The sequence below is a fragment of the Platichthys flesus genome, chromosome 19 (assembly GCF_949316205.1).
Source record: "Platichthys flesus chromosome 19, fPlaFle2.1, whole genome shotgun sequence".
NCBI classification, from domain to species: domain Eukaryota; kingdom Metazoa; phylum Chordata; class Actinopteri; order Pleuronectiformes; family Pleuronectidae; genus Platichthys; species Platichthys flesus.
The window spans coordinates 12,511,666-12,537,021 of record NC_084963.1 but is presented as its reverse complement, the minus strand read 5'-3'; the positions used below and the strand labels follow the sequence as shown (position 1 = coordinate 12,537,021).

The 25,356-nt window shown below is 42.6% G+C and overlaps 1 protein-coding gene across 1 annotated transcript in view; it reads right to left on the bottom strand.

Moving 5' to 3' along the window:
* csgalnact1a (chondroitin sulfate N-acetylgalactosaminyltransferase 1a) overlaps positions 1–25,356 on the bottom strand; it is a 35,643-nt gene that overhangs the window by 3,524 nt on the left and 6,763 nt on the right. Inside the window, exons 2-7 of the mRNA XM_062413332.1 lie at positions 17,816–19,103; positions 13,836–14,052; positions 11,274–11,375; positions 2,212–2,390; positions 1,543–1,637; positions 1,231–1,312 (exon numbers count right to left, since the gene is read on the bottom strand). Of these exons, the coding sequence (XP_062269316.1) occupies positions 1,231–1,312; positions 1,543–1,637; positions 2,212–2,390; positions 11,274–11,375; positions 13,836–14,052; positions 17,816–18,623 (1,483 nt within the window). The 5' untranslated portion in view covers positions 18,624–19,103. The remainder of the gene's footprint in view (positions 1–1,230; positions 1,313–1,542; positions 1,638–2,211; positions 2,391–11,273; positions 11,376–13,835; positions 14,053–17,815; positions 19,104–25,356) is intronic.

Genomic DNA, 25,356 nt, shown 5'->3' with positions numbered 1-25,356 from the left:
TGTTCATTTGTTTGTGCGTACTCTCCTTCTAAATAATGAATTCCATTGTCATTTCTGATGAGCATAAACCCGCAGGACTAAATTGTGTCTTAAAGGAGAAGTTTGACAATTTGTGAAACATGTTCATTTTCTTTCCTGCGGAGATTCATCTGAGACAATCGTGGTTCCTTTAGTTTAGCATAAACTAGAATCAGCTCGCCTGCAGACCAGCTAACTTGATTGTTTCCTCTGAATAATAACAAGATTTCATTGAAGTCACTGAGCATGAAGCAGCTGTAAAACCACAACTTATCGTTTCTGCACGCATCAAGTCTTTCAAATCCATTTTCCGTTTCCTTTGACACCTGGAATGACACATACAAGCTTTCTCTCATGTGACACTAATGTTTTGGTATCTAGCCACATGAGCAGTTTTATCATTTTGGGTTCAATAGCGCCGCTTTGGATAAAGATAAAGTGACGCCTTCGAAGAATAACAGCTGTGGCCTTTTGTCATCATGAATGACCTAGATGACGTTGAAAAGAAATCCGGTAGGTCACAGGTAATTCTGCACTCTGTCAAAGTTGTTACCTCCGCCAGACCCCTTTATAATTGTTATTATTATTATCTGGTCATTCAGGGAGCATCAAGCTGGTTTGCAGTCATATACTCAGATTGCATTCGTACCAGATATACAATACAGCACAGACAATATATGATAATAACCACACAGTCAGCAATAATAAGATGATGAGAAAATCAAATAAAGCAAATAACAGTCACGTCTGGTGGGAATGGTGCAGTACACAGCAATAAAAACCAATAAAGCTTTGGAGGGAAACCAAATTGATGTAAATCTGCCGTGAGACCCAATGTTCCTGATCTAATATACGGAGGGAGAGGACTGAGAGGCTACGAGATGAGATGCTAATATATACTGCTACTGCTGCTCAGAGCTACTTCATGCGGAGTAATATAATATAATCCCATCCGAGTTAGGAGACTAATGCAACGTCGAGCCATTTGTGTTTTTTCCCCCCACACATCCATTAAGTCATGGCACCATTAACATAGCTGTGCATATTTCCGTCGCCATCCAGGAAGCCCATTTCTACCCTCTGTTATGCAACGCCTCTGCACAAATAATCTACCCCCAGGAGCCGCTGTTTATAAATTTCTGCATTGCTAAGTGAGATGTTGTGTTGCATACGACTGCGGTGTTCCAATTGTTGTTGTTCTCTAATGTTTACCTATGTTAATGAAGTCGGAGCGGTACTGGCAGGTCATGCCGAAGCCGAAATCCCTCCAGAACCCCGTGTCCTTCTTGATCACCTGCAGGGAAAACCACCACAGGTCTTACAAAGGTCGGTAACGTGTCAGATCCATACACAGGGGAGGAACTTCAGTAGCTTCTCTGGGTCTCTACACAGGAGCACCTCCCAGGTATAAAGCACAATGTTTGCAAGAAGTGGCTTGCAGAAAGGTTAAAAAAAGAAAAATGGAGAACATCAGATTTGATTAGTGCGTTTGTGTTTGTGTGTGTGTGTGTTTGTGTGTGTTACCAGCTGCTGCTCCACAGTTGGGACGTGTTCAGGGCTTCCATAGATCAGAGTGGGGTTGTACTGGCTGAATAACACTGGGTAGAAAACCTTTTTACCTGTGATGTAGAGAGACAGGGTTGTCAGACAGATAGGAAATTATTTATAACGGAATGTGTGTGTGTGTGTGTGAGTGAACTCATCGCTTTGTGAGGACACATTCTGGGAGAGCGAGGACATTTGAGTCAGTGCTCGCTTGCTTTTAGGGTTAGCATTAGGTTTTAGGTTTAGATTAGGCCTAAAACGCAGCATTCTGAATGAGTGCTATAGGAGCAGATGAGTGAATAAACAATTATAAGTTAATAAAATAATGACATATTCGAGGTTTAAAAGACCACAGGCACAGGTGAGGCAGCAGTGGGTTGACCAAAAGAGGTTTTAAACTTCCCACCTCTAGGTTTGTTTCAGACACAGGTGATTGGGATTAGGTTTTATGCTCGAGTGGTTAGGGTCAGGGCCAGGGGTCAGGGTTAGGATGGTTGGGATGGGCGGTTTGTCAAGACAATAGAATCTCAAGGAGGGTTATGGTGAAATGACCCCAACGGTTAAGCATTAAAAGCAATTATGCCACTGAGTGTTCTCACAAAGATAGAAGTGTTTGCATGTATGTGTGGTTGTGTTTGTGCGTCTCACCGGGTTGTGTGTTGAGTCGGCAGCTGTTGAGGAAGTCAGCGGTGAAGTAGATGTCCACGTCGCAGAAGAAGAGCAGCACGTTGCCTCCCTTCCAGGCCCGCGCCCCGACGTCCAGACCTCGGCCCCGAGAAAACTCCTCGTCCAGCTGCAGCAGAGTGAAGTTCTTAAAGTTCACCTCCCTGCAGAAACCCAGTGAGGAACGAGAGCGGCGAGACAGACAAGCGGAAGTCAGTTTACTTACAGCAATAAGGAGACATGATGGATTTTAGACACATTCGTTCAAAACCCAAGAATCTTATTCCAACTCTCCTGTAGTGAGACAGTTTCTGACGCAAAAAATAAAACATGTAGAAAGATGCAATTTCACGGAGGATTATACAATATTTTAGAATATTCTTATGTATTAGAGTTTTTTCACATTTCATTTTCAGATTCTGAATATTTTTCACCTTATATAATGTCTTTATAAAAAAGTTAATGCTGTATATTAATTATTTTATTCCATTTCCTAAACAATATATCACAACTTTTCTATAAATTGCATTAATTGATTAGTTTATTAATTCAATCTACACAGTTTATCAAATCTCTATTGAAATTCCTTCATCGTATTAGGGGCAAGTAAGTGATGGAAATGTTTTGAATTTAATTTTATAACTATTTTTACTGTGTTGTGTTTCCTTTTTCTGTTTTATTGTTTTTTTAATGATTTCTTTGCCTTTGCTAAAGCATTTTAAATTGCCTTCCCATTTGAAAGATGTCACATCAAATACATTTTCTTAACTGATTCAAAAATGCTTTGAATCAAAACATCATACATCTGCTTAATTTAACTGACACTAATGGGACGACAGAGAAAACGAGAGAGAGTAATCAAAGTAAACTGGATGTGATGAACTGAGCAGAATAAAGCGGAAGTAAGATTTCGACTGACATGTTGGTTGAAAAGCTTCCGAAACTGAGATTCTAATGCAAATAAAAACTATAAAATTATTCGGCTTCCATACAGCTCTGCAGCCAAACAGGTGCCATTATCTACATTAGGTAATTCCGCATGGAGCATTAATCCTGTCGCTGGATTAACAACCAAGATAAGGGGCTAATTTACACCAAGGGTTTTTCAGATTCACTTAGTGGTGATGGGTTTGTAAATTGTCTCTTAATTTGTTTGGGAATGTGCAACCCTGAAGTACGATGCTCCATCAAATGAAACGATGAGGGCCTTGAGCTGGCTCTTACATTTTCACCTTCTCAAACAGACAAAACTCAGTTTCTTTCTTTTTTTATCTTAATATAGCAGCTTCAAAATGAGTTTGATGGTTCACTTACCATCAAACCATCACTGCCTTTTTATTCACATTCATCAGCATGAATGTCTGCTCATGCTCTATCTAATTTTGCAGGGTGCGATCTTTTGATCTCCAGGATCTGGTACGGCAAGTTTTGAGAGTAATAAAAAGGGTAACATAGGGCGCTGTTGCTCAGTAAACGCTATTTAGTGTTGCCTTCATTATGTTCATTATTTCATGCCTTCATGGTGGATATTATTCCCGAAATCTATTTATCTTCAATCAAATAACAGCTTCCTAATGCAGCATGCCCCACACGGGGCCGGATCGTTTTTCAGAAGATTAGAACTGGTTTTGATTTCAGCGAAATATAATCATGCTGCTGTGAGAACTGTGCCTAATGAGTGTGTAAATACATCAGAGTGCTGAAGAAGCTGAAGGTCAGCAGGGATGGACCCACAGTCCATCTTTGCCCCGGGTGTCCCTGGCGAGTTAATCTGGCAACGATCCTCTGTATTCTCCCTTTTTCTGCCTTTTAGCATTTTCCAGCCGTGGATTAAAACATCATGACCTCACAAGTCGTTACTCAAAAGTTCACATCAGCACAATTACTATTTTCTGGTCTGACTGCATTTCATGTTCTCAGTCTCATCCCGGTCATGATACATACAAACTTTTCAACTGCAGCCAAAAATTAATTACATGGGAAATAACAAAGCTTCCTCCTGTGCTTTTTTCAAGGATGTGGTGAGAGTAAAGAGGAACAGCTGGATCCAGATGTGCACAGCTGCCGCTTTTTCCTTAACAACGCACAGTGTTAGTGACTAATCCTTTACTCATGTGCATACATACACACACACACACATACACACAGACTCACACTTCAGATGGATGATACTGAGGAGAAACTGGTTCACACGTCTGAGTCTGAGGCAGAACAAACAGGATCAAACCTCCTCTCTCATTCATGTGAGGCCGTGGAACAGAACACGTCGGGGACAGACGTACACGGCTTTGTTGGAGGAAACAGGGACGACCGGAGGAAACGTGGTCGGTTTGTTTTTGCCCGAGGCAGCTTGAATCACACTCCCCATAGTTCCCTCTCACTGTGCGTTTGTGTCTGGGAATATTGTGTATCTGGGTATAATAATGTGTGCTACTGGGAAAAAATACTTTTGTCTCACTTCCACTATTTTAGCCTCTCCCAAAATAATATTTTCTTCTTATCCTGAGTGGCTCTAAAAAACCCAGAGCAACATAAACACAACGCCACTTATGAGCATGTTATTTGTCTGTGTGAAAAGCAGCTCCTGTCAACATTCCAAAAATGTCCAATGACTTCAAGTGCTGTGTGAAATATTCAGGTCAAATGAGGACGCGTCCTTAAACATCTGACTGTGTGAGTTTACGTACGGTCAGTCGGAGTCCAGTCTCCTCGTCCGTCCGCACTTCATGAATCCAAACAGAGTCAATCTGTTCCACAGTCTACACAGAGTCCCAGGAGACGTGGACCCAGCCCACTGGCACTGAACCGTCCAGCACAGATGGCAGAGACCGTGCACAATAGCTCCGATTGTCTCACACAATGTAAACGCAACACCACGTTCCCATGTTGACTCAGTCTCAACTTTAAAGGGGCTCATTTGTCAGAGATGAAGAAAATATTAAAACTCTTTTTGTTTTGACGGAAAAGTTTGGCATTTTGAAGGTTTTGCTTCTTTGCTTTCTGTCTGTTAGAAGTTTATTTAGAAGACTACTCTCTGCTTAGCTTAGTATAAAGACAGATTCTTCTGTTCCCAGTCTTTATGGTCAGCTACATGTATGGTATACAGATCATAGACTGTAAATAAAGATGGACGACATGACAGCCGCCAAAAAGTGATGCCAAATTGTCTGGATCGCCACCTGGTGGTGGTCTGCAGTACAGGTCATAAGATCTTCCTCATCTATGTTAGTGGATAGGACATTGACCAAACTAAAAAGTACACGTCAAACAGGTTTCTGTGATTTTGGTTAGTCCTTATCAAACAGATTTTTGTCCAAGAGATAATCTAGTTTTTTAATACTTATTTGATGAGGTGGACCATCATGATAGAGATAGAGACTTCTTGCACATTCTCTGGCTCCAGGTGCACAAGATGGCAGCGTTCGTATCCAGGATATTTTGGCTTAATTTCTGGATGGCGGGAGGAGGCGGAGAACCATCATCCATCACTTTAAATAGTTTCTACAGACATCTAACTCTTGGCAAGAAAGTAGTACCGAGCTTTTCTGTTATCCAAAGCACTGAACAATTTTCAAAAATACACTTGTGCATGTTTACTTTTTAAATTAAATGAAGTGGGATATTGGTCATTAATCATTTATTGTGATGATATTTCCATGATTAAAATACACTGAGGGCGTAATTGTCGAGGTTGATATATTGTTCATTAATCCCTTAAAGACGGTCTCTGATAGAGTCTCCAATTAATCTAACCTGCATTTCATTGGAGATTCTGTTAGATAAATAGAGTAGATGAATGGTTTATGTGTGTTGGCCTATGTGTGTTACAATAATTCTTACAGACAGACAGGCTCTACTTTTGTGTGTCATGTGGGAAAGTGAGCTTACATCCTGCACTGTCTCTGTTTTCTGTATTACTTTTTATATCCTGCTCTTTTTCTTCCGTCTTTGCCAAAGGCACCAGCACCCGTATTATGGCCTGAAATAGTCAGTTTGTTTACTGCAGGCGTGATGACTGGTACCTAGTAGCGGCTAAATTGTTGAATCTGTGTCAGGGTGAGAAGCTTGTAAAGAGCTGTCATGTTGTGTCTCAGCAGCGCGGCTAATCCTGTTAGTTCTGCTCAGGACAGGCAGCGGAGACCCGATTTCCTTTAGCTTTCCCTGGGAATTTCTGCCTCTGTGTAACAATTTGTGTGTATTAACGTGTGTGGGGTTATTGCTGGAGGACTGACTGCAGGTCATGGTGTCTACTGAATGTGAGAAGACAGTGACTGTAAGCCCTTATATATGCGTGGCCAAAACCAGGCTTCTTTTTTAATCTCAACACATTTCTCAGATACCAGAGAAGCATGCTTGGATTTTTAGCCGTGGCATCGCTCTCTGAATATTAAAGTCAGTCGGCTCATCACTTTGATCCAGACTGAAAATCTCTATAAAACAGATTGCAATTACATTTGTGCAATTATTTAAACCAAAGATATAAAAGTGGATGATGCTTCCTCCCTCTATCCAGAAATTATAATCCTGTGCCAAAGAGTAAGAGATTGCCACTAATAAATCAATCTCAGATGTTTATTAAAACCAAAATCAACGGGTCACAATGAGCTCTTAAACACACATCAGTGTTACGAGAACTAACCAAAATAATAATCTATTTACCGACAATTTAATATTAACCATGTCCCATCGACTAACATGGAGGAGGCAGGATTTATGACCTATACTGTAGCGAGCCACCAGGGTGGAATCAAGACACTGGCTTCACTATCGGTAGGCCATCATGTACTCTATCTTTAACTACCCTCTATGATTCATGCCCCCCGAAGGATAAATCATAATCCTAATGACCTCAGTGATCCTCTGTTCCTTCAAAACAACTTTTTAAGTAATTCATGTTCCCCAGAGGACAAAGGATGGCCAAGGATCAACATGTTAGCATTGCTGTGAACATTATTCCTGCTGATGTTAGCTCAGAGCCCTGCTGTGCACATATCACATATCCACACAGAGCTGCTCGATATCTTGTGGCCCTGTAAAATACATTTCATTTCTAAAACCGAATTCCTCTTCATCGCTCTGTGTTTCCAATACTGGTCAGTGGTTTTCTTCTACCTTGGCATTTTGCATGCGCGCAATACATTTTTAAGGTGGGAGGTGTGTCCTCTCTGGGCTACTGTAGAAGAAGCTAACAGCGGGCTGGGGAATCAGTAGTCCGTGCATGTGATGGAGAGTCGAGCTATAGACTTGTTGTGATCACTCTCAGGCTGTGCCCTCGGGCAAGTTATTAACACTGAGCAATTTGCTGAGTGGGTCCATACTGGCGATCTGCAAAGACACATGCTTTCTCTGATATGAATACTCAGACGTCTTTCTAACCTCCTCTCTGATTTGCGTCTCATCTAATCGACTCATAATCTTCTCTCCGTGACCTTCTGCTGAACATTATCTTCTCGCTTCCCCAGATCTGTCAGAGGCTCCACGGAGAGTCGCTGACCTACGTGTGAACAGAATGAAATGCCACGGCAGCACGACAGGCTCGTTTGAGAGGCTGAAACTTGGTAAGAAAGACAGATCTGAAAGGCAGTGGCGTCTCTGTCTGTCCAAACTTTTCGTCCCTCTCTATTTATGAACACGTCCAGTTTGGTTTGAGATGGTTGTTTAAAGTTATTTTTCCCACCCTCAGAAAATTTGCCTCTGCCTTGCTCTCACATCTACTTTTCACACATCTCCTCTGTTTTCCCCGGAGTGATCATCTCTGCTTCTGAAGCACAGTAATTATTTATATATATTGACGGGTATCTCTTTAGAACAGGTCAACTCATTCTTCTTCCAGCTTTGCACACAGCCTCCCTCTTGTTCTCATTTTCACTCTGTATCTCACATTGTATAGGATCTTTATTCTTGCGTATGTTCAAGGCTCAGAAATGTACATCTCCCCAATGGATTCAGCTTCAGTTCCGGGCTTTGAAGAACAGACGTGTAAGCAATTTCCGTGGCTAATTCTATCTGCCTTAATAGATATTCCTGGTGTCTCCCTGAACGCTTGACTGCAGCTCTAAATTTCCTGAAAGATTGCCCTCGTTACCTTTATTCCATCAGTAGAGTCCCAACTTTCATTCAAATTCGTCAAATACAATCCATGAATAATTTTCTGGGAAATAAAATGAAATCTTGCAGTGTTAAATAAAGTGATAAACTATTCTGGATCTACCCTCTGATCCGGATCCACACCTAAATTTAATCTTCCTTGATCCAGTACTGCATCCTACCACCAAACTAAACGGAAACAACCTCCTTTGCCGGGGTTGGTAAACATTTTTTTTTTTATATCCCATTGAATCCAAGAGAGGGGTGGAGAGGCCATACTTGAAAATTTGCCACAAGAAGTTTATAATGGCTGCTGATAGTCTTGCCAATACTGTAAGGGCTGACAGCTAGGAGTTAGAGCACCGCCCTATTAGGTGGGATTGGAGAGCTCCCCCCCTTTATAAGGAAAGGTGCAGGCAATTACTTTCTCTTTGTCTGATGCCTGGTAGGTGGTGACTGCTGTGTTCGTGCAGGTCAGGGCGACTGGGGGAAGGGGAGGTTTTATTTTTCCGACTTAAATCTAATGAGGTTACTTATACATTCAGTTTTGTTACTATGCCTCAACCCTAATTTCTGTCGTCCCATGTTTGAGAGAAGATTCAGGATTCGCCTCTCACCTGTTTGAGCCGCAGTACAGCGACAGCCATTGTCGCTGTAAAGTAGGGACCCATATTGAGCGAGGTAATATTTAAAAGCAACGTAAAGGGCGATTTCCCTCAAAAGTATTTGGTTGCAGTTGGATGACTGACCTCCTCTCCCCCTCTTAAGGGCCAGACTGCTGCTGTGCCTACACCAGTGTTATCTGGCCACTAGTTTCTGCATTAACCCTTCAATCATTGTGTTGATTGCTTCTTTTTTTTAAAATATTTTATTGTGACCCTGAACTAACCTGTGGTGGTCACTTGAACAGTGTTTGTTCTTGCAGTGTAAGTTGCAGTGGTAGGGATCAGTTTGCTCATGTGGTGTCTATTAGGGTTTGCGATAGAATGTGCCCTTGGTAAGTACACTGCCTACATGTTGTCCTATTTATCTTGAAGTGTGTTGTTTCTCTGTTGTTTCAGTATTTCCGTTTTAGCTTTTATAAACATTAGGAAATAGAAGTTTTGTTTTTACTTATAATCTTCTGTCTTTTTTCCTTTCTCAGGTCCTCATTATTATGTGAACTGAATGCACGTCTCCCGCTCTTCTTGAAGCCCCAAAATTTGATTGTCATGCACACTGAGTTCATTGGGGTCTGGTACGACTCATAGGTTGCTTTAAAGACAGATTTGTCAGCCTAAACACTGTGCCGGGTCACAGTGCCTTTATCTGAGAATTGAAGTGGTGCTTCTAAAAAGCAGAGTGTGTGACTGCATGTGATTCCACAGCAGAAAAAGGACAAACGGCTTGAGGTGACTTGGGAGCGGACGCAAACTAAACCAGTTTCTGGAGGTGAATATAATTTGTGGGAAGGGCAGCGTAGAATCGGATCAGCTAATGATGCCATCACTGCTGGGAACAGATATTGACTTTTGTGATTGAGGACGTACGTGAGTGTGTTTACTTGCCTTCTGAGTGAGGAGCGTGGTTGACCCTTAACTCTTTTAGACACCACCACACCCAGAGAACACTTAATCCTGATATAGTGCTACATTATGTATGTTTTTGCGCTGTCCCAGTCTCAACCTTCACAACATCTTGACAGAAACGGGACTGGAACTCGAAAAATAAAAATGTGTTGCAGCTCAGCTGAACAGATTAGGCAGACGATAAAAAGCAATTGTGATAATTGAATCATTCTTCAACTCATTCATCAAGTAGAGGCGGTGGTCTAGTGGCAGAAACTTGGACTATGGGCAGAAAAGGTCTCTGGTTCGACTCCAAGGAGAAACAACAAAAGACGAACCTGGATTGATCTGTCCAAAAATCCAAGAGAATTCTCCCTACCCTGTCTAGTGCCCCTGAGCAAGGCACCTTACTCCCCCAACATCTGCTCCCCGGGAGCTCTACATGGCTGCTCACTGCTCTGTGTGTCCTGCTCCAGATGGGTTAAAGGCAGAGGATAAATTTACCCACCTAAGCATGAGTGTGTTGTGCATGTGTTTGGTATAAATAAACGTATCTTATCTTAATCTATCCAACATTCAATACAAATTATGTGAGAATTGGCTTGTACTTGGTTTTAAAACTCAACTTGGGGCCGACTGAAATATCTACAAAAAACACTAGTTTGAGTGCGGTGAACATTCATGATCCCAAAAGGAGGAATCCTGACTTTGAATATACCCTAACCCTATTCCTTATTTTACAGAATTGATCGATCCCGAAATACTTCATTGCAATATATAAGTGTGTTGAATATGTTCCTGCTGGCTCTTTGTGTTCTTCTCTCTACAGCCACAGGCTTTGCTTTCTTTATGTTTCATGTGACACTTCACTAGGAGACACGGAGAGACAAAGAGGCTCAGTGTGATACTGGAGATAGTCCGACCGATTCAAGGCCACACAAAAACCCTCAGGGCTGGGAAATCGACAAGCGTCACCATAGCAACTCCCTCGGGGAACTGTGGCTCAGTCCACAGTGGATCTGACTCGCGATCAGCCACCTCCCCTGTGGCGTTGGCGTCCAGGTCCTGCGAGAGGGTTAGCATGAGTCACGGCCGATCACGGGCCTGTTATGATTTATCTGTGTCGGCTGGGAGCGCTCAGCCCCTTGGCATGGGTGGCACACTGCTCCATTATTCATCAGCCAGATGACTGGCTGTGGCACGGTGCCGACCCAGGGTGTGTGTGTTTTGTAGGTGTCGTGAAATGAGAGCGACAGATTACAAAACGTGAGCGGGGTTTCTGTGGCATGTGGGGAAATAGTGAAAGAGTATTTTTCCAGCAGTTATCTTTTTTTTACTTCTTAAATATCTTTCCATCTTCTGCGTTTGTGGCTCCAATTCAATGATCTGATCTTGGCTGCAGTTTCAACCCACCTGGACGTGTTCTCCAGAGTGCTGCGGACTTCGCTCATCTGCTCCTTCCCAAAATACACCACCGTCAGATGGACTCGGCCGTCCTGCCGCACGCACACCTCTCTGCACGTATACACAAACACAAAGAGGAAGGGACAATATGGATGAAAGCATTCTCAAAGTGAGCAGGGGACATTACAGGAAGGAAGAGCACTGGGAACAAATGATAGGTTTTAAACAGGAGGCCTGCAGAGGTTTCAATCTTTCAAAAAATAACTTATCTTAAAAAGTCCAACATTATTGTATTTTTCACTCCCCTTGTCATAAATGAATTAAAAAGTTAATATCTTTGTATCTTGATGACTGTGCCTTTTGTAACTATTGCCTGACATTTATTAACCAAAGGAACAATTAGTCAATCAAAAAGCCTGCAACCCTGACTGTCCTCATTCTGACTCTGTGTTATAGCAGACATTGTGTGTGAGTGCACAGAGACCAGGTGGCAGATGCCTGCGAGTGCTTTGATGGAGACGTGTCAAATGCATCACACACATGCTGAAGTCTAATTCCCCTCCTCTGCTCAGGAGACTCCAGACACGCACACATTTGTCAGAATGTCGCCCAGAAGCACTTGAGAGAAATTATCTTGTAAAACTAGATGAACACGAGATGCTTTAAGATGACTGAGTACGTGCCGAGAATACTGAGTGGTCATGAAAAATCCGAGGCTCTCTATCATTAGAAGTACATTTATTTTTTAGTTTGGGTTATGAATGAAGCATTCCTAATTTTGTCACTCAGACAACAGAATATTAACAAAACATTTCTAATAATTTGATCATGTGTCCAAAATATGCCGTTAAACTCCACAGAGTCTAGCTAATAGTGTTTGCAGTTTGTTGACGCTTGTGAATTCACATATCATCTCTGTATCCTGCACTGGGGAGGCAATTTCACAGTGAATCAAGAATGCAGTCATTTTCGAGCATCTCACAACCATCATCTCAACTCACACGCGCACCCCCACACAAACACACACACACAGTTTATCCTAGAAGACCGTTAATATGTATGAGGGTAAAGAGTTTGCTCAGCCACTTGCAGAGCCTTTCAAGCAAGTATACACTCCTTGCCATGCTTTATATCAACGTCTGCTGGTCTGCCCGGGGGGGTATTTTAATGGGCTGCAACACTGCTACTAAGCAGGATTTACCATGTAAAAACAGCTGTGATAAGCAGCCGTGGCAGCACAATAAATCACACACATTAAAGAGGATGTTGCCTCAGCTGATGGTGAAAGAGTGTGGCGCTGGAACAAGCTGCTGCTGCTGCTGCTGCTGTTCGCTGATGATTTCTGAACGCATTTCAAATTATGATTTTTATTTTAATGACAGCAATTAAGTGATAAAGTTTAATTTGACCCTGCAGCTGCAGGGATCCATGAAAAGAAAATCAAACCTTTGTGCTTTTTCTTTTTCATAAATTCTTTATCGTATCCAGAGAGTATAGCCTGGATCTGTTTGTGATGCATCAAAAATGTATGGGGTCTGTGAAACCTTTCCTGTGAACATGTAAGCTGATTTCAGACATGCAATGAATGTGTAGCCCGGAGGAGCTCTATGTGAAACAGCAAATAATAACTTTATTTGTATAGCACTTATCTGAGCCAGGGAATTAAGTGCTTCACAAACGAAATCCATGGCAAAAAGATGAATGAAATGTCCAAGTAAGTTGCTCCCATCATTTTCTGGAACTTTTCCTGCTCGACCCCCGAGTCTGTCTGAGTGATCCCATGTGAGAGTACAGGAGGAAAAATGTCTGCAACATTCACCGCAAGCGTGTGGGCATAGTGATGAAGTTTTTAACACATGACCCAAAACAGAAAATACAAAGAAAATGCAAATATCTCAGAATGAAAAAGAGGCTCCTTAGGCTACACTTAGAAGATTATGACAAAGATTTTCACTCGGAAGTAAAACAAGAGTTTGACGATAGGCCTGTGGTGATGTGCTGCAGAACACACCACATGTCTGACTTGGGCAAACTCTTGCTGCGTTCCTTTTATATGAGACACATCTCAAATACATGGTATGCTGACCCAATTTCCTGGACATTTTTCTGGAGTTCGTGTCCGAAAATGGCTCTGGTGACAGATGCAGAGATGGGAGCTGTTATTCATGTTCTTGTCTGAGTCATTTAACTCTCTCTCATATTATTTGCATTGTGATTATGCCTACCAGCACAAAAATAAATTAACTGATAACACTGTGTGTGCAGTTTCAAAATGTTAATTACATGTTTCTGCAGAAAAAGAAAAAAAACCTCCCTCATGTTAATTTCCTTTCCTCTAATCCCCTCCACTTCTTGTCGCTGTCTGCCTGATCCCCAATTAAAATGTAAAACTGGAATAAACTCTGGATTTGAATTGCTGAGTATCACATTTATGTGAATTAGTTATGCTGAAAACCTCCTTGAATAATTTGATTACAGTGATGCTTCCGTTTCTGTCACATTGTTTGTGTTACGGTGAAATCGGAAGAAGAGCAAAGAAAACATGATGAGAAGCGGAAGGTTCGGTCTCACCTGAAGTTCTGCATGAACTGTTTGAACTTGTCTGTGCGCCGGGACAGCGGGACAACGATGTTGATGGGGACGTTTGATGTGTCCACCCTCTCGTTTTTCACTTTCATCAGCGGTCCAAAGGGACGGAACAGGACCAGGCGTCTGAATTCATTACTCGACTCCCCTCTGAAGGTCAGCTCGTACAGCGCCCCTTTGTCCCTCTCTGTGCGAGTGATACCTGATTGATGAGACAAAGAGACATGAAGTCAGTACCTAAAAAAACCTACGTGCAAATTCAATGGAACAGTCGGGGAAATTTGCTCATTTTAAACTCTACAGCAAAGAGATGTTTTTAGCTTAGCATAAATACTGAAGGCAGATGGTGAGAGCTAGCCTAGCTCTGTCAAAAGTTCTAGCATGTTTTACATCCATGCTACATAAGGCAGTACCATAGAATGCATATAAAGATGGATGACATGATCGCTCTCCAAAAGTGAAGCCAAAACATCTCAATCGCCGTCTGATGGCTGGCTGCAGTATAGATCATAAATCCTCCCTACTCCATGTGAGCCCATCGGACATCGGCCAAACTAAATAGGTCAAAATAACATTTCTGCCAGTTTAGGTATTCTCATCGTACTGATGTATGGTTAGCAGATTTAAAACGTTAGCATGCTAACATTTACCGATTACAGAAGCTTCATAACACTTGGGTCATAAAATATTCTAAAACTAGTATAATTTTCTCAAATAACCCTGAGGGGGACACAAATATCTGCCACAAGTTAGAGGAGCGATACTGCTACCATTGGCCTTTAATCAATGCAGTTATACAATACTGAACCAAGTTGTGTTTTACAAGTTTACAAACTGTGTTAAGGCTTCCTCTACTTCCATGTTTATGCTAAGCTAAGCTAATGGTCTCTAAGCTCCATACATTTATATTGAATGCTGTTAAATTACATTTGCTTTCAGGGCTTATCAGTCAGAAAGCCTTGAAGGCAAACTTCTCCCTTGAGCATTAACTGAGAGTGGTATTGATCTTGTCTTTGAGCTCTCAGTGAGAAAACATCTTTCACAAAGTTTAAGTGTAATTCATATAATGAGCTTTAATGTTAGACTTTGGTTTCTCTGCCTGTTGTTCCTCTGCCTGTCGTTCCTCTGCGCGTTTACTTTGCCGCAATGATTAGGTTTTTAGGTTTTTATTTCTCCCAGGTGTGGCACTCGTTTAGGTCCCATGAGATTTTTCCATTTGCGTTGGTTGATATCAAATTCTGAAAATTACAATAATATCATTCAAGGGAAAATCCCTTTTAGCATCGCCTCATCAATATTTCTTTGTTCTTTGTGAGTCATCGGTTCTCTGATAGCTACTGTGTGTATAACAACGAGGGCAAATGAGGCAACATGAGTCATTGTCCATGCTGACTGCTGCTGGCCAAAGAGCAATAACTGTTCATACACATATGACACATAAACACTGAGAGAAATGCTATTATGGTGATCCGGACCAATATCCTTATTTCATGCAATACGTCCGCTGGTTTTCCTGTGAGAAAGTTGCTTTTCAATTACCCAGGTACTAGTAGGGTTATTACTTTCAAATTGACCTGCTGAGGTCAATGGGAAGGGAAATGGGGATATGGAAAGTAAGAAGTGAAACCAGTCTGAAAAAGAAATAGAGAGTGAGGAAGAAAACACAACACTGGAGGTGCACAGGCTTCGAGGAGATAAGTAAAAGACCAGACACACACACACAGATAGAAGTCGATCGAATACAATGACGGAGAAAGAGCGAGAACAGATAAGTAGCTGTGGGTAAAGATCCAAAGTCTGATAGCAGCTTTCCGTTTAGGTTGGGGAGCTTCCTGTGATGGGAGGCCTCGATCCCCAAAGGGACGTGATAAGTTTCAGTTTAGTAGATATTTTGAAGAATTTAGACTAAATGCCTTCACTTCCTGTCTCCGTCTTTCTGTCTAAACTGCTTCCCTCTGTCCCTTTCTGTGAGCACAGACCTCAATGGTTGGAGAGGTCATTTTGCATACCTCCACTGTTTGTGTGCAGTTTCAGCTCACTAGCCTGTGTGTGTAGCCTCTGACAGCCGACAGCCAACATGACTGCCTTTCTCCTGTCTGGCTAAAGCTGACAAAAAAAGAAGCTGTGTTTTCCCAATTTGCTTAAAATCGATGGGTAAATCCATTAAAGGGCACTCACTGCGAAATACCAGCAGGAGAGAGTCGCTATTTCATTAAAAGCACGCTGCACTCTCCTGCTGTCTCGCTCAGGATTTTTGGAGGCTGTTTATGTGAATGCACACACGGATGCGCACAAATGTATGCACATCTATTAAGATTGCCGTCGCGTAAACACACACTTAGAACACACAAGACCACACACAGGCTCATGTAGACGTTAGAGGCTCCATAGTGACCTGCGGCTCATTTCCTCTAAGCCAGGTGCACCTCCGCCCACTCACACACTGAGGGATGGTCACCCCACAAGAGGAGATCACACACACAAACACACACACACACACACACACACATGGTTAAGTTCAGCTATCCTTGTTAGGACTTTGCATTGACTTCCATTCATTGTGGACAGCCTAACCAAAACCTAATTTGTCATCTTAAGCAAAACCCCAAAACCAGTTCATGCCCTAACCTTAACCTAACCACACTTCACATCTTACCCATAATCATAACAGGGAGCTCAGAAATGACGATTTGCCTCAGAACCAGGCTTTGGTCCCCATGAGTCTATTGGTCCTGACAAGGTTAGTGTTAATACTGGAAAAGGTCCTACAGAGGTAACACACACACAAACACAAACCCACACACAAACACAGACACACACACATGCAATAATAGCACGTTTGAAGAGATGCTGCACAGTGAATGAGGAGCAGCTGTGTTCATTTCCTGAGCTTGTGATCAGAGCTGAGTCCAAGAGGATATCCTGGCTGCGCCCGTACACGACAACACCAACTTGTTTCTGACCTTCCAGGGATTCATGTTTCAAAAAGAAAACTCCAACAACATCACAGTAACTGCAGGTAGAAGAAGAAACTGAAGTATAGTTATTCTGGGAAAGAAAACAAACTCGTCAATAATAGAAATGGAATACATATGGAAAGGTTCAGGTTTGCAAGACTGTCTCCAAGGAATTATGTTTACTTATTTGATTTTCCCAATTACCTTGTGCCGTCAGGTGTTACGTTATTATCTACGAGACAAAGGGAGGGAGAGAGAGAGAGGAGAGAGAGAGAGAGAGAGAGAGAGAGAGAGAGAGAGAGAGAGAGAGAGAGAGAGAGAGAGAGAGACAGAGACTTCGGTTGCCAGAAAACAAATTAACTCAGACTTATCACGTGTACTCTGATTGGCTGTGGCGATCAAAGATGAAACCTTTAATCATTCCCTGGAGTAGTTGCACAGCGGGTGGTAGAGGTGGATGGTGCAAGAATTGAGTCTATGACTGTTTATGTTTGATTTAGGCAACAGTAGCAGGTTATGGTTTAATAAATATGTTGTGTTCAAGACCAGCCAAAGCTGTTGCAGGTGCAGCAAAACCACATTTTGCCAGAAAATTTCACATTAAGAATCAACCTTTTCCCACTTACCAGGTACTATAATGAACAATTCCTTGTTATATTAATATACATTTTAACGCAAGACACATTATGATTCCTTTTAAATGTATTTATTTTGATAAGAAATGCTTTATGGATATTTCTAGTGCCCTTTTCCACTGATCAAAAAACCCATTAACATCTGGCTTTTGTCTGCAAATGGGTGCGATCGACATCCACTCCCAGGTCAAATGACTCATCTTCTTTAGTTTGCAGATCTAGACGCTGACGCTGCACTTTATGAACGTTATGACACACATCGTATTTCCCAGCGTTGGCCAGAGTTTTCACCCACTTAAAAAACCTGCATACACCCACTAATTTTGGTGTCAAGAGTTGGAAGAGACAAGGTTGAGATTTGAAGTGTTCTTACCTTCTATGAAGTCGGACGGTGCGTAAACTTTGCTACTTTGCGTCTTCTCTGCTGCGCCCCTGCCGTCCTGGGTTGGGGCAGCGTTGAGGCTGTGCAGGGCCGTCTCCAGCACGTCCCCCAGCTCCTCCCTCTTGTCCTTCCTCACCGGCTTCTCCTCAGGGTGACGCGTCAGGCCCATCTCCAGCTGGTACACCCTCTGCAGCGTGAAACTCTCAAATGGCACCACCGCATACTCGCTGGGCAGCCGGATGCCGGCAGTCACCTCAGCCTTTGAGAGCTGGCTCCTCAGGAAGTCCTGGAGATCGGCTTGCTGGCTCTTGGCTCCTTGAGTCTCTCCGAGGCCGCCTCCCTGGGAGCCGACACCAGTTTCCGGTCCCTCTGCGGGGCCTCCTCTCTTAAGGCTCTCCTGCACACCTTTCAGCTGCTGGCTGCGCTCCTGCAAAGCCTCCTTCAGCTGTGCAATCTCTTTCTTCAGGGAGGAGATGTGGTGTCGGTGCTGCTCCTCACGCTCTTGGAGGAGCACCTGGTACGACTGGACACTCGCTGATCCTCCGCTTTGAGCAGGCCCCACTCCGGCTCCTCCTGTCCCACCGGCCCCCGCTCCCACTCCCGGTCCTGTGCCCCCCAGGCTGGGGTGATTTGATCCAGCGCGGGGTAACGCATGACTCAGTGGCGGGTCATCGGAGTGTGGGGGGCTGCAGGTCATCACGTAGAGCAGTGACAGGGAGCAGCAGAGGAGCACCAGCGCGCCCCCAACTCGAGAGACCCAGGTTAGAAGTCCACGCCGCAACATAGCTGTATGTAGCATCAAACCTCACCACACACAAACCCACACACACATCCACACGGAGAATATCAAGTAACCTCACACTCTCCAGCATCTATGATAAGAGTCCATTTGTGATTATGTTCCATCACCCGGCGAGGAGGCGGACTACTTATCGGTATGAGGTCATTTAATCTGAATTAGGTCATTGCCTCTCCACCGCCTGCGATTGTTTTGTCATTGGCAAAATAAATATATGAAGGTCACAAGCGTCTAAAAAAGCACTTTTCCCCTCTCTGCTGCAGCAATCATCTCCATGGTGTGAAAGAGGAGCGTCCCAGACGCTGTTACATCATCTATCACTCATACGTGACTCATCATTTCACATGTGCTCAGTCAGTCCATAACGTCCTCTTCCTGTCTGCCCGCCTGTGTCTCTGATGCACTGAGAAAAAAGGTTTTACGTTGCATGAGAAAGCGACTCCTCAGAGGTCGGCGGGAGGTTCTCCATGTTGCTGTTTCCTGAAGGAGGGAGACAGAGAGGTTTGTCGTCAGAGAGATAATCACCCTTGGCATCTTCTCCTCCACAAACTCCATCTCTAGTGAAACAAATCAGGAACACGCCACGCCTGCTTTAACATGTTAGTTTAGGATGGCAGAGAGTTCAACAGCCGACGCCAAACCAAGCATTCCTCAGGGACGGCAGCTCCTGGAAAACAATGTTGTCACTGATGTCTCTGAATATGAGGCTGTGTGCAGGGCTGTGTGTTTTAAAAAGTGTAGCGAGTTTGTGTTCAGTAGATACAGAGCAAAGAAACTAGGACAAACAGTACCTGCAGTATATATATATATATATATATATATATATACAAGTGGTGAATTACGTGTTATACTGCCAGACTTCTCTCTGTTCATTTCTTTATTTCACTTCTTTATCAACAGAGTGTCCTGGGATACAATGTCTGTTTTTTGAGTGACCTGAAATGACATCCTCGCATATTTAAGACCGTTACATCCATCATGAAGCATGTTAATGCCTCTGCTCTGGTGATGTCCAGCAGCTTGAGACGTTATGTTTTAGGGTTTTCTATGTGTTTCTTTGTCCCACATGATATCTGAAGAGCATCACAAGGATATTTCTTCAAATTTGGTAGAAATGTTCAGTTGGCCACAAAGATGAACTGATTTCGAGGTCAAGGGTCAAGATTATTGGGACCTAACCAGTTAATTTTGGTCTCATTATCTTAAGAACGCCTCAAGACAATCTATTCAATTTGGGCTCAAATGTTCTCTTAGGATCACAGATTAATTGATTAGACTTGGGAGGTCGATGGTCAAAGGTCATGGCGACCTCACAATTTGTGTTTTTGACCTTTTTCTGGAGGACACTGAAACCACCTTCACCTGCACTGATTGGACGGTGCTAGCTGTCAATTACACCGCATCTACGCCCCAATGCATACTGCGCTTCATCGTCCTCATTTTCCTCTAAATGGGACCGCAATTTACTAAAAGAAGATCCTGCTGTATCGACCAAGACATGAAACTAGAGAACTAGATGCTACACTGTGGATGGAAACGTTATAAGTCAAGTGAGAAGTTGAGTCTCATAGACTTGTACAGAGACTTACCTCTTTTATGCAGGTTTCAGACTCGTCCACACTGGCTTAACTTTAAAGACTCATTGTCTATTTTTGTCTACCGTCTGACTTAAAGCGTCATTCTTCTGATATTAGTTTTTTTCTTACTAAGTAAAAGTTTTCACTCTATTTCTCTGAAAATTGTTCAAGTGAAACTATCTTCAAATAGAAAGATCCCTCTGTGGTTGAGAAACTCTTTAACTTATCTGTTTATTTTCAAGGATCACAACCAAAAATACGGATGATATGTCATAATGTCACATACAAATATAGCCCAAAATACAAGATGGTAGATGTTGTCTCATATCTAAAACTAGAAAAGTTATTTCCTGGGAAGTTGTTTTCGTGTTTGAGTTACACTGCGTATCTGTAAATGTATCTCTGTGTATCAGTCTTGGTCTCTTGACTCCCCACACAGTCAGCTCTTTTACAGCGCTGCCAGGAGCCAAGACTAATGAAAGGATCAGTATATGGCAGGAGTGAATACTGGACTGTGCTCCCACAGACGGCTGAATCAGGGGAGACAGGGCGTCTCTCCAACAGGACCTCCACTGACGACTCTGAAAATGTTTGGGGAGAGGACGCTGGGCGGTGGGGGGAGCGGGTGAGTCAGTGCTGGAGGGCGAAATATACCTGCTATACCTGATGGAGCATCATCCCTCATTTAAAGGAAAATCCTTGTGATGTCAGTCTAAGGAGCCATAAGCCCTCATACAAAGTATGGTACGCCATTAATGCAGAGGTGGCACTTCAATCACTTTCTTTGTTTGTTTCACGAGCTGCCCTCGGTAGTCTCGAACATATGCTGGGAACCACCTTTAAATAATGACATCGCTTCTCCTCGATGACTTTGACTTTTCCACTTTCACGACTTCCTGTAACACACGCAGCTACACTTGAACTAATGCCAGAGAGAGTGACCAGGAACCAGCGGCTGAAATGAAAGCAAGCACTTAGCTCTGACATTGTGAAGGTCAATTTGCCTTTTCATTTTTTCCTGGCGAGCAAATGCACCACTTTGCGTTTCAACTACAGTAAACCTCTGAGGTTTTTCAGTCACAGCAGGAGCTGAGCGACGTCCTTATCACAACACCAAAACTATAACGTTCCACAACCAAATTTGTAATGACTTTGAGGCAACTTTCATTCTTTTGAGATAGATATACACTTTGTGACGCCACATAAAACAGGCATATTAGCTTGCTTTCATTATCATTTAATGGAATAGTCATTTATCAGATGCCTGGAAATTTAGAAAAATATAAATGTTAATTATTTGAGTAGCCCATATTCACTAATCACTCTGTATCTTATGCCTTAGCAAGGTGCAGAGCTCTCTGTCTTTAACCATCGAGCCATCTTTTTATGACATTAAGAAGAAAAGAAAAAAACTTGGAAACCTCAGAGAGGGCTGTGTGTGATGGCTCCCTCTCCCAGGACGGACACAATTGAGCAGATGTCGCTTGACCGCAAAAAAACAATCAGCCAGTGTGACTCAAGTGAAAGCAAAAAAGTAAATAAATAAAAGGAGAGTACCAATCAATAGAGCACAAACCTGCCGAGGTCCATTGTGAAACCAAATTTCACAAGCTCATAAATACCCTTAAAAATGTTTTTGTTTTTAGAAAAAGTCTAAAAAATCCCCTTTCTGACACTGGATCCATTCCTCAAACAGGACCTGCTGCCAGATTGAACGGCTCCTTTAATGGCCCATGTCTCCCACTGTGTCATGGAAATCCGTTCAGTGTTTTATATGTAATCCTGATGGAAAATGATTTGTGGATTTTGTTAAATCTATTGTTTCCCCTATGCTTCTTTATGCTAAGCAAAACTAACAGTCTGTTGGTTTCATTTTTCCAATTGCTGCACATGCTTATATATGAAAGTGACATTAATCTTCTCATCTTACTCTCTGCAGGGAAACCAATAAATGTATTTCAACACATGTTCATGTATAACTTCAAACATTTGATTGACTATTGCTGTTGATCTGTTTTCTGTTCAACTACTGATGTTAAACCTGACACTTAAACCTTAATGATGCACAGCTGTATCTGACGGCGCTTTCATTCCCCTGTGACAACTGAGGAGACGCGCTGCTTTTAGAAACAACTGTCAGTCGCGTCACCCAAACACAAAGGAAGCAAAGATCCTCGGTGTGGAGGCGAGGAGATATGAGAAACGGATTCACCGCCGCTGAGAGGAAACTGGTGTGATGGAGATTTATGAGCAGAGACTTCTCGGTCAATCCCTCTGAATGAATGTGTTGATTCGGGCCTGGTTATTTGACTCCCCGTGGGGATAGGCATGGCTGCAACACGGCAACACTGGCTCCTCAATAATCACGATGGATTTTATTGGTGGTGAGATGTCTGAACAGGCGTCTCCAGTTTCCTGCTTTGTGTCACTGTAGCTGTTCTCATCTTTAGTATTTTTTTTGGAATCAGCATGTTTGAGGTGTGTCTTTTACACATTGTTCCATCTGTTTATCAGTTTTCATTGTGTTAAGGAGGTAGTGGTAAATACTCCTCTTTGCACAGACACAATAGCACATTGTAGAATTGGGTGGTGGTTGTTATTATATTCTTGGTTCATGGAAGAGTTTGACCACCAAACATAAAAATTATGATTTCTGGTCCCAACTCGTCATTCTGGATTGAAATCAGGGTGACTTGTTTTTCCATGGCTGACAGATGATGTGTCTTTAATTGATGCCAAACCGCATTTGCTTTTTCTCAAGTGGGCTGACGCTGGATTTCTGAAGTCAACAGCCTTATGTCATTTGATAAACACAAAACACAAACTGTTTTTATATGGATTCCTCAGAGTTGGTTGTCAAGGAATTGTGACCAAGACATTTTACATTTGAGAAATAAACTTGATCTCTGAGTATGTAATTGTAATGTTTCTAAATCAACTATTTGCTAACAAGATATTCTGTTGTTTGTTGCTTGGCAGGTAATTCACAGCGGATTTTAAGAGCCAATTTGCTGAAAATAATTACCTGCTGTTAAAAAACTGGGTAATGAGAGCTGTTAATGAGGTCTGACTCTTTATGGGTTGAAGTCCCCAACTCTCATTAAATCCTTTTTCAATGTAAAAAAGAAAAAAATGTATCTATTAGTTGGTCAGTCGACAACTTTGGTTCAAACCGAAATGATCATGTCACCCTCAGGATGATCAATAAGCATATTGACTTTAACATTTGGTTCAAAGCACCTCAGTGTTCTACATTCAGCTGCAGAGAAATGCTAACATGTGCTGCTGACTATTTGTGATTAAGATTAGATTAAGATTTAGATGCATTTATTCATCCCAAACACATGCACAGACATGCAAAGGCACACTCATGCAGGTAGGGAAATTTAACCTCTGCTTTTGACCCATCTGGTGCAGGACACACAGAGCAGTGAGCGACCATGTACGGCGCTCGGGAGCTGAAGTTGGGGGAGTAAGGTGCCTTGCTCAGGGGGCACTAGACAGGGTAATGAGACTCTTGGATTTTTGGACAGATCAATCCAGGTTTGTCTTTTGTTGTCTCTCCGTGGAGTCGAACCAGAGACGAACCAGAGACCTTCTCTGCCCATAGTCCAAGTTTCTGCCACTAGACCACCGCCTCTCTTAAAGCTTAATGAGGTCGCCCCTGTATGATGTTGCCCCTGTAACCTTAACTCTTACAATTGACACAGTTGAAAAGTATTATTATCATTTTACCCAAAGCTGCAGCTCCCCTTGGATTTATACAATGTGATGGATCATTGTTTTGCTTTTCAATGTTCAACTTTACTGTTTTGGTTAACCCTCATGCATTGTTTTTAGTTTAAAAGGTTATTATCGCTCTGTATACGGCCGATATTCAGCTCAGGGGTTGGTGGAGACCCAAACCAGAGCTAACAGAGAATATATACTAGACTTCCATTCATCAGGTGGGTAGATGCATGGCTCCTAATGAACGCTAGTGCTGCTCTACAACTGAAGGTTGTGTAAATAAACATCCAAGATTACCATATCAACTGAATAGCAGATAGTGGGTTCTTTTGTTTTCGTAACTTGCAAGATTTAAACTTCAGCCAAGAACCAGGGAGATTTCCAGTAAACCCAAACTGTCAATGTTTTCTCCGAGAGGAAATTACACCATTATACTGTGTAAGCTCTCGTGTGGCAACTTGCCACAACAACCCTGCCGTGACTTCGACAGACACTAGGGACATTTATAAATTATTTTAGAGCACATTCGTATTTTCAGTACAAACAACAGGGACAAAATTCAACCCAACATAAAATGGAAGAGCTCCAGTTTTCTCTCTGTATGGGACTGTGACTTCCCTCTCTGACCCGGAGCATGAGAGAACTGATAACAGCTTCCTGCTGTTTGTTACAACCTCTAACTGTCCATGTTCCCCTGACACAGACTCCAACAAAGATCTCATGGAACTTCATTTGACAAACTCTGCTTTGCATAACAGAACTAACAGGTCTACCTACATGCAAAAGAATTACTGTCAAGCCTTGTTTACCAGCAGAGGAACAAGGCAGAAGATCCATTTCTATGGATACGACTTCCTCAGATTACAAAAGTGATAAATGTGTTTTCAGGCGTAACACATATATCATTCTCTCTGCTAGAGACTGGAGCCGGCGGTGCAGGGAGGAGAGTCGGGAGAGGTCAGAGAAAGAGAGATGAAATAAATAATCATCCTGTCATTAAGAAGAATAAAACGATGAAGGGGGAAGAGAGTGATTTATTTGGTGGCTCGAGATATTTCCAAAGCAGAGGTCTCCAGCCTCCAAAACCATTTCCTCCCCTCCCGCTGCAGCTTCCTGCACACAAGGCGGGTGTGCGTGTGTGTGTGTGTGTGTGTGTTTGTGTGTTTGTGTGTTTGTGTGTGTGTATTTGTGTACTTCAGTCTATGTGGGAATAAGTGTGTGTGTTTGTATCTGGTCCATTAGTAGTATTGAGTGAGGAGTGTAAGAGCGGCACGAAACTGCTGTCGCAAAACAGAACGAATCAATTTCTCCTCAGGACTAAATGCCCCATTTCTGTTTGACCCTCGCAGTGGTGCAGCAGAAATCACACACAAGTGACAGGTTATGTACGTTTGTGCCACGGCCGACACAGGTCGACCTTTAAATGA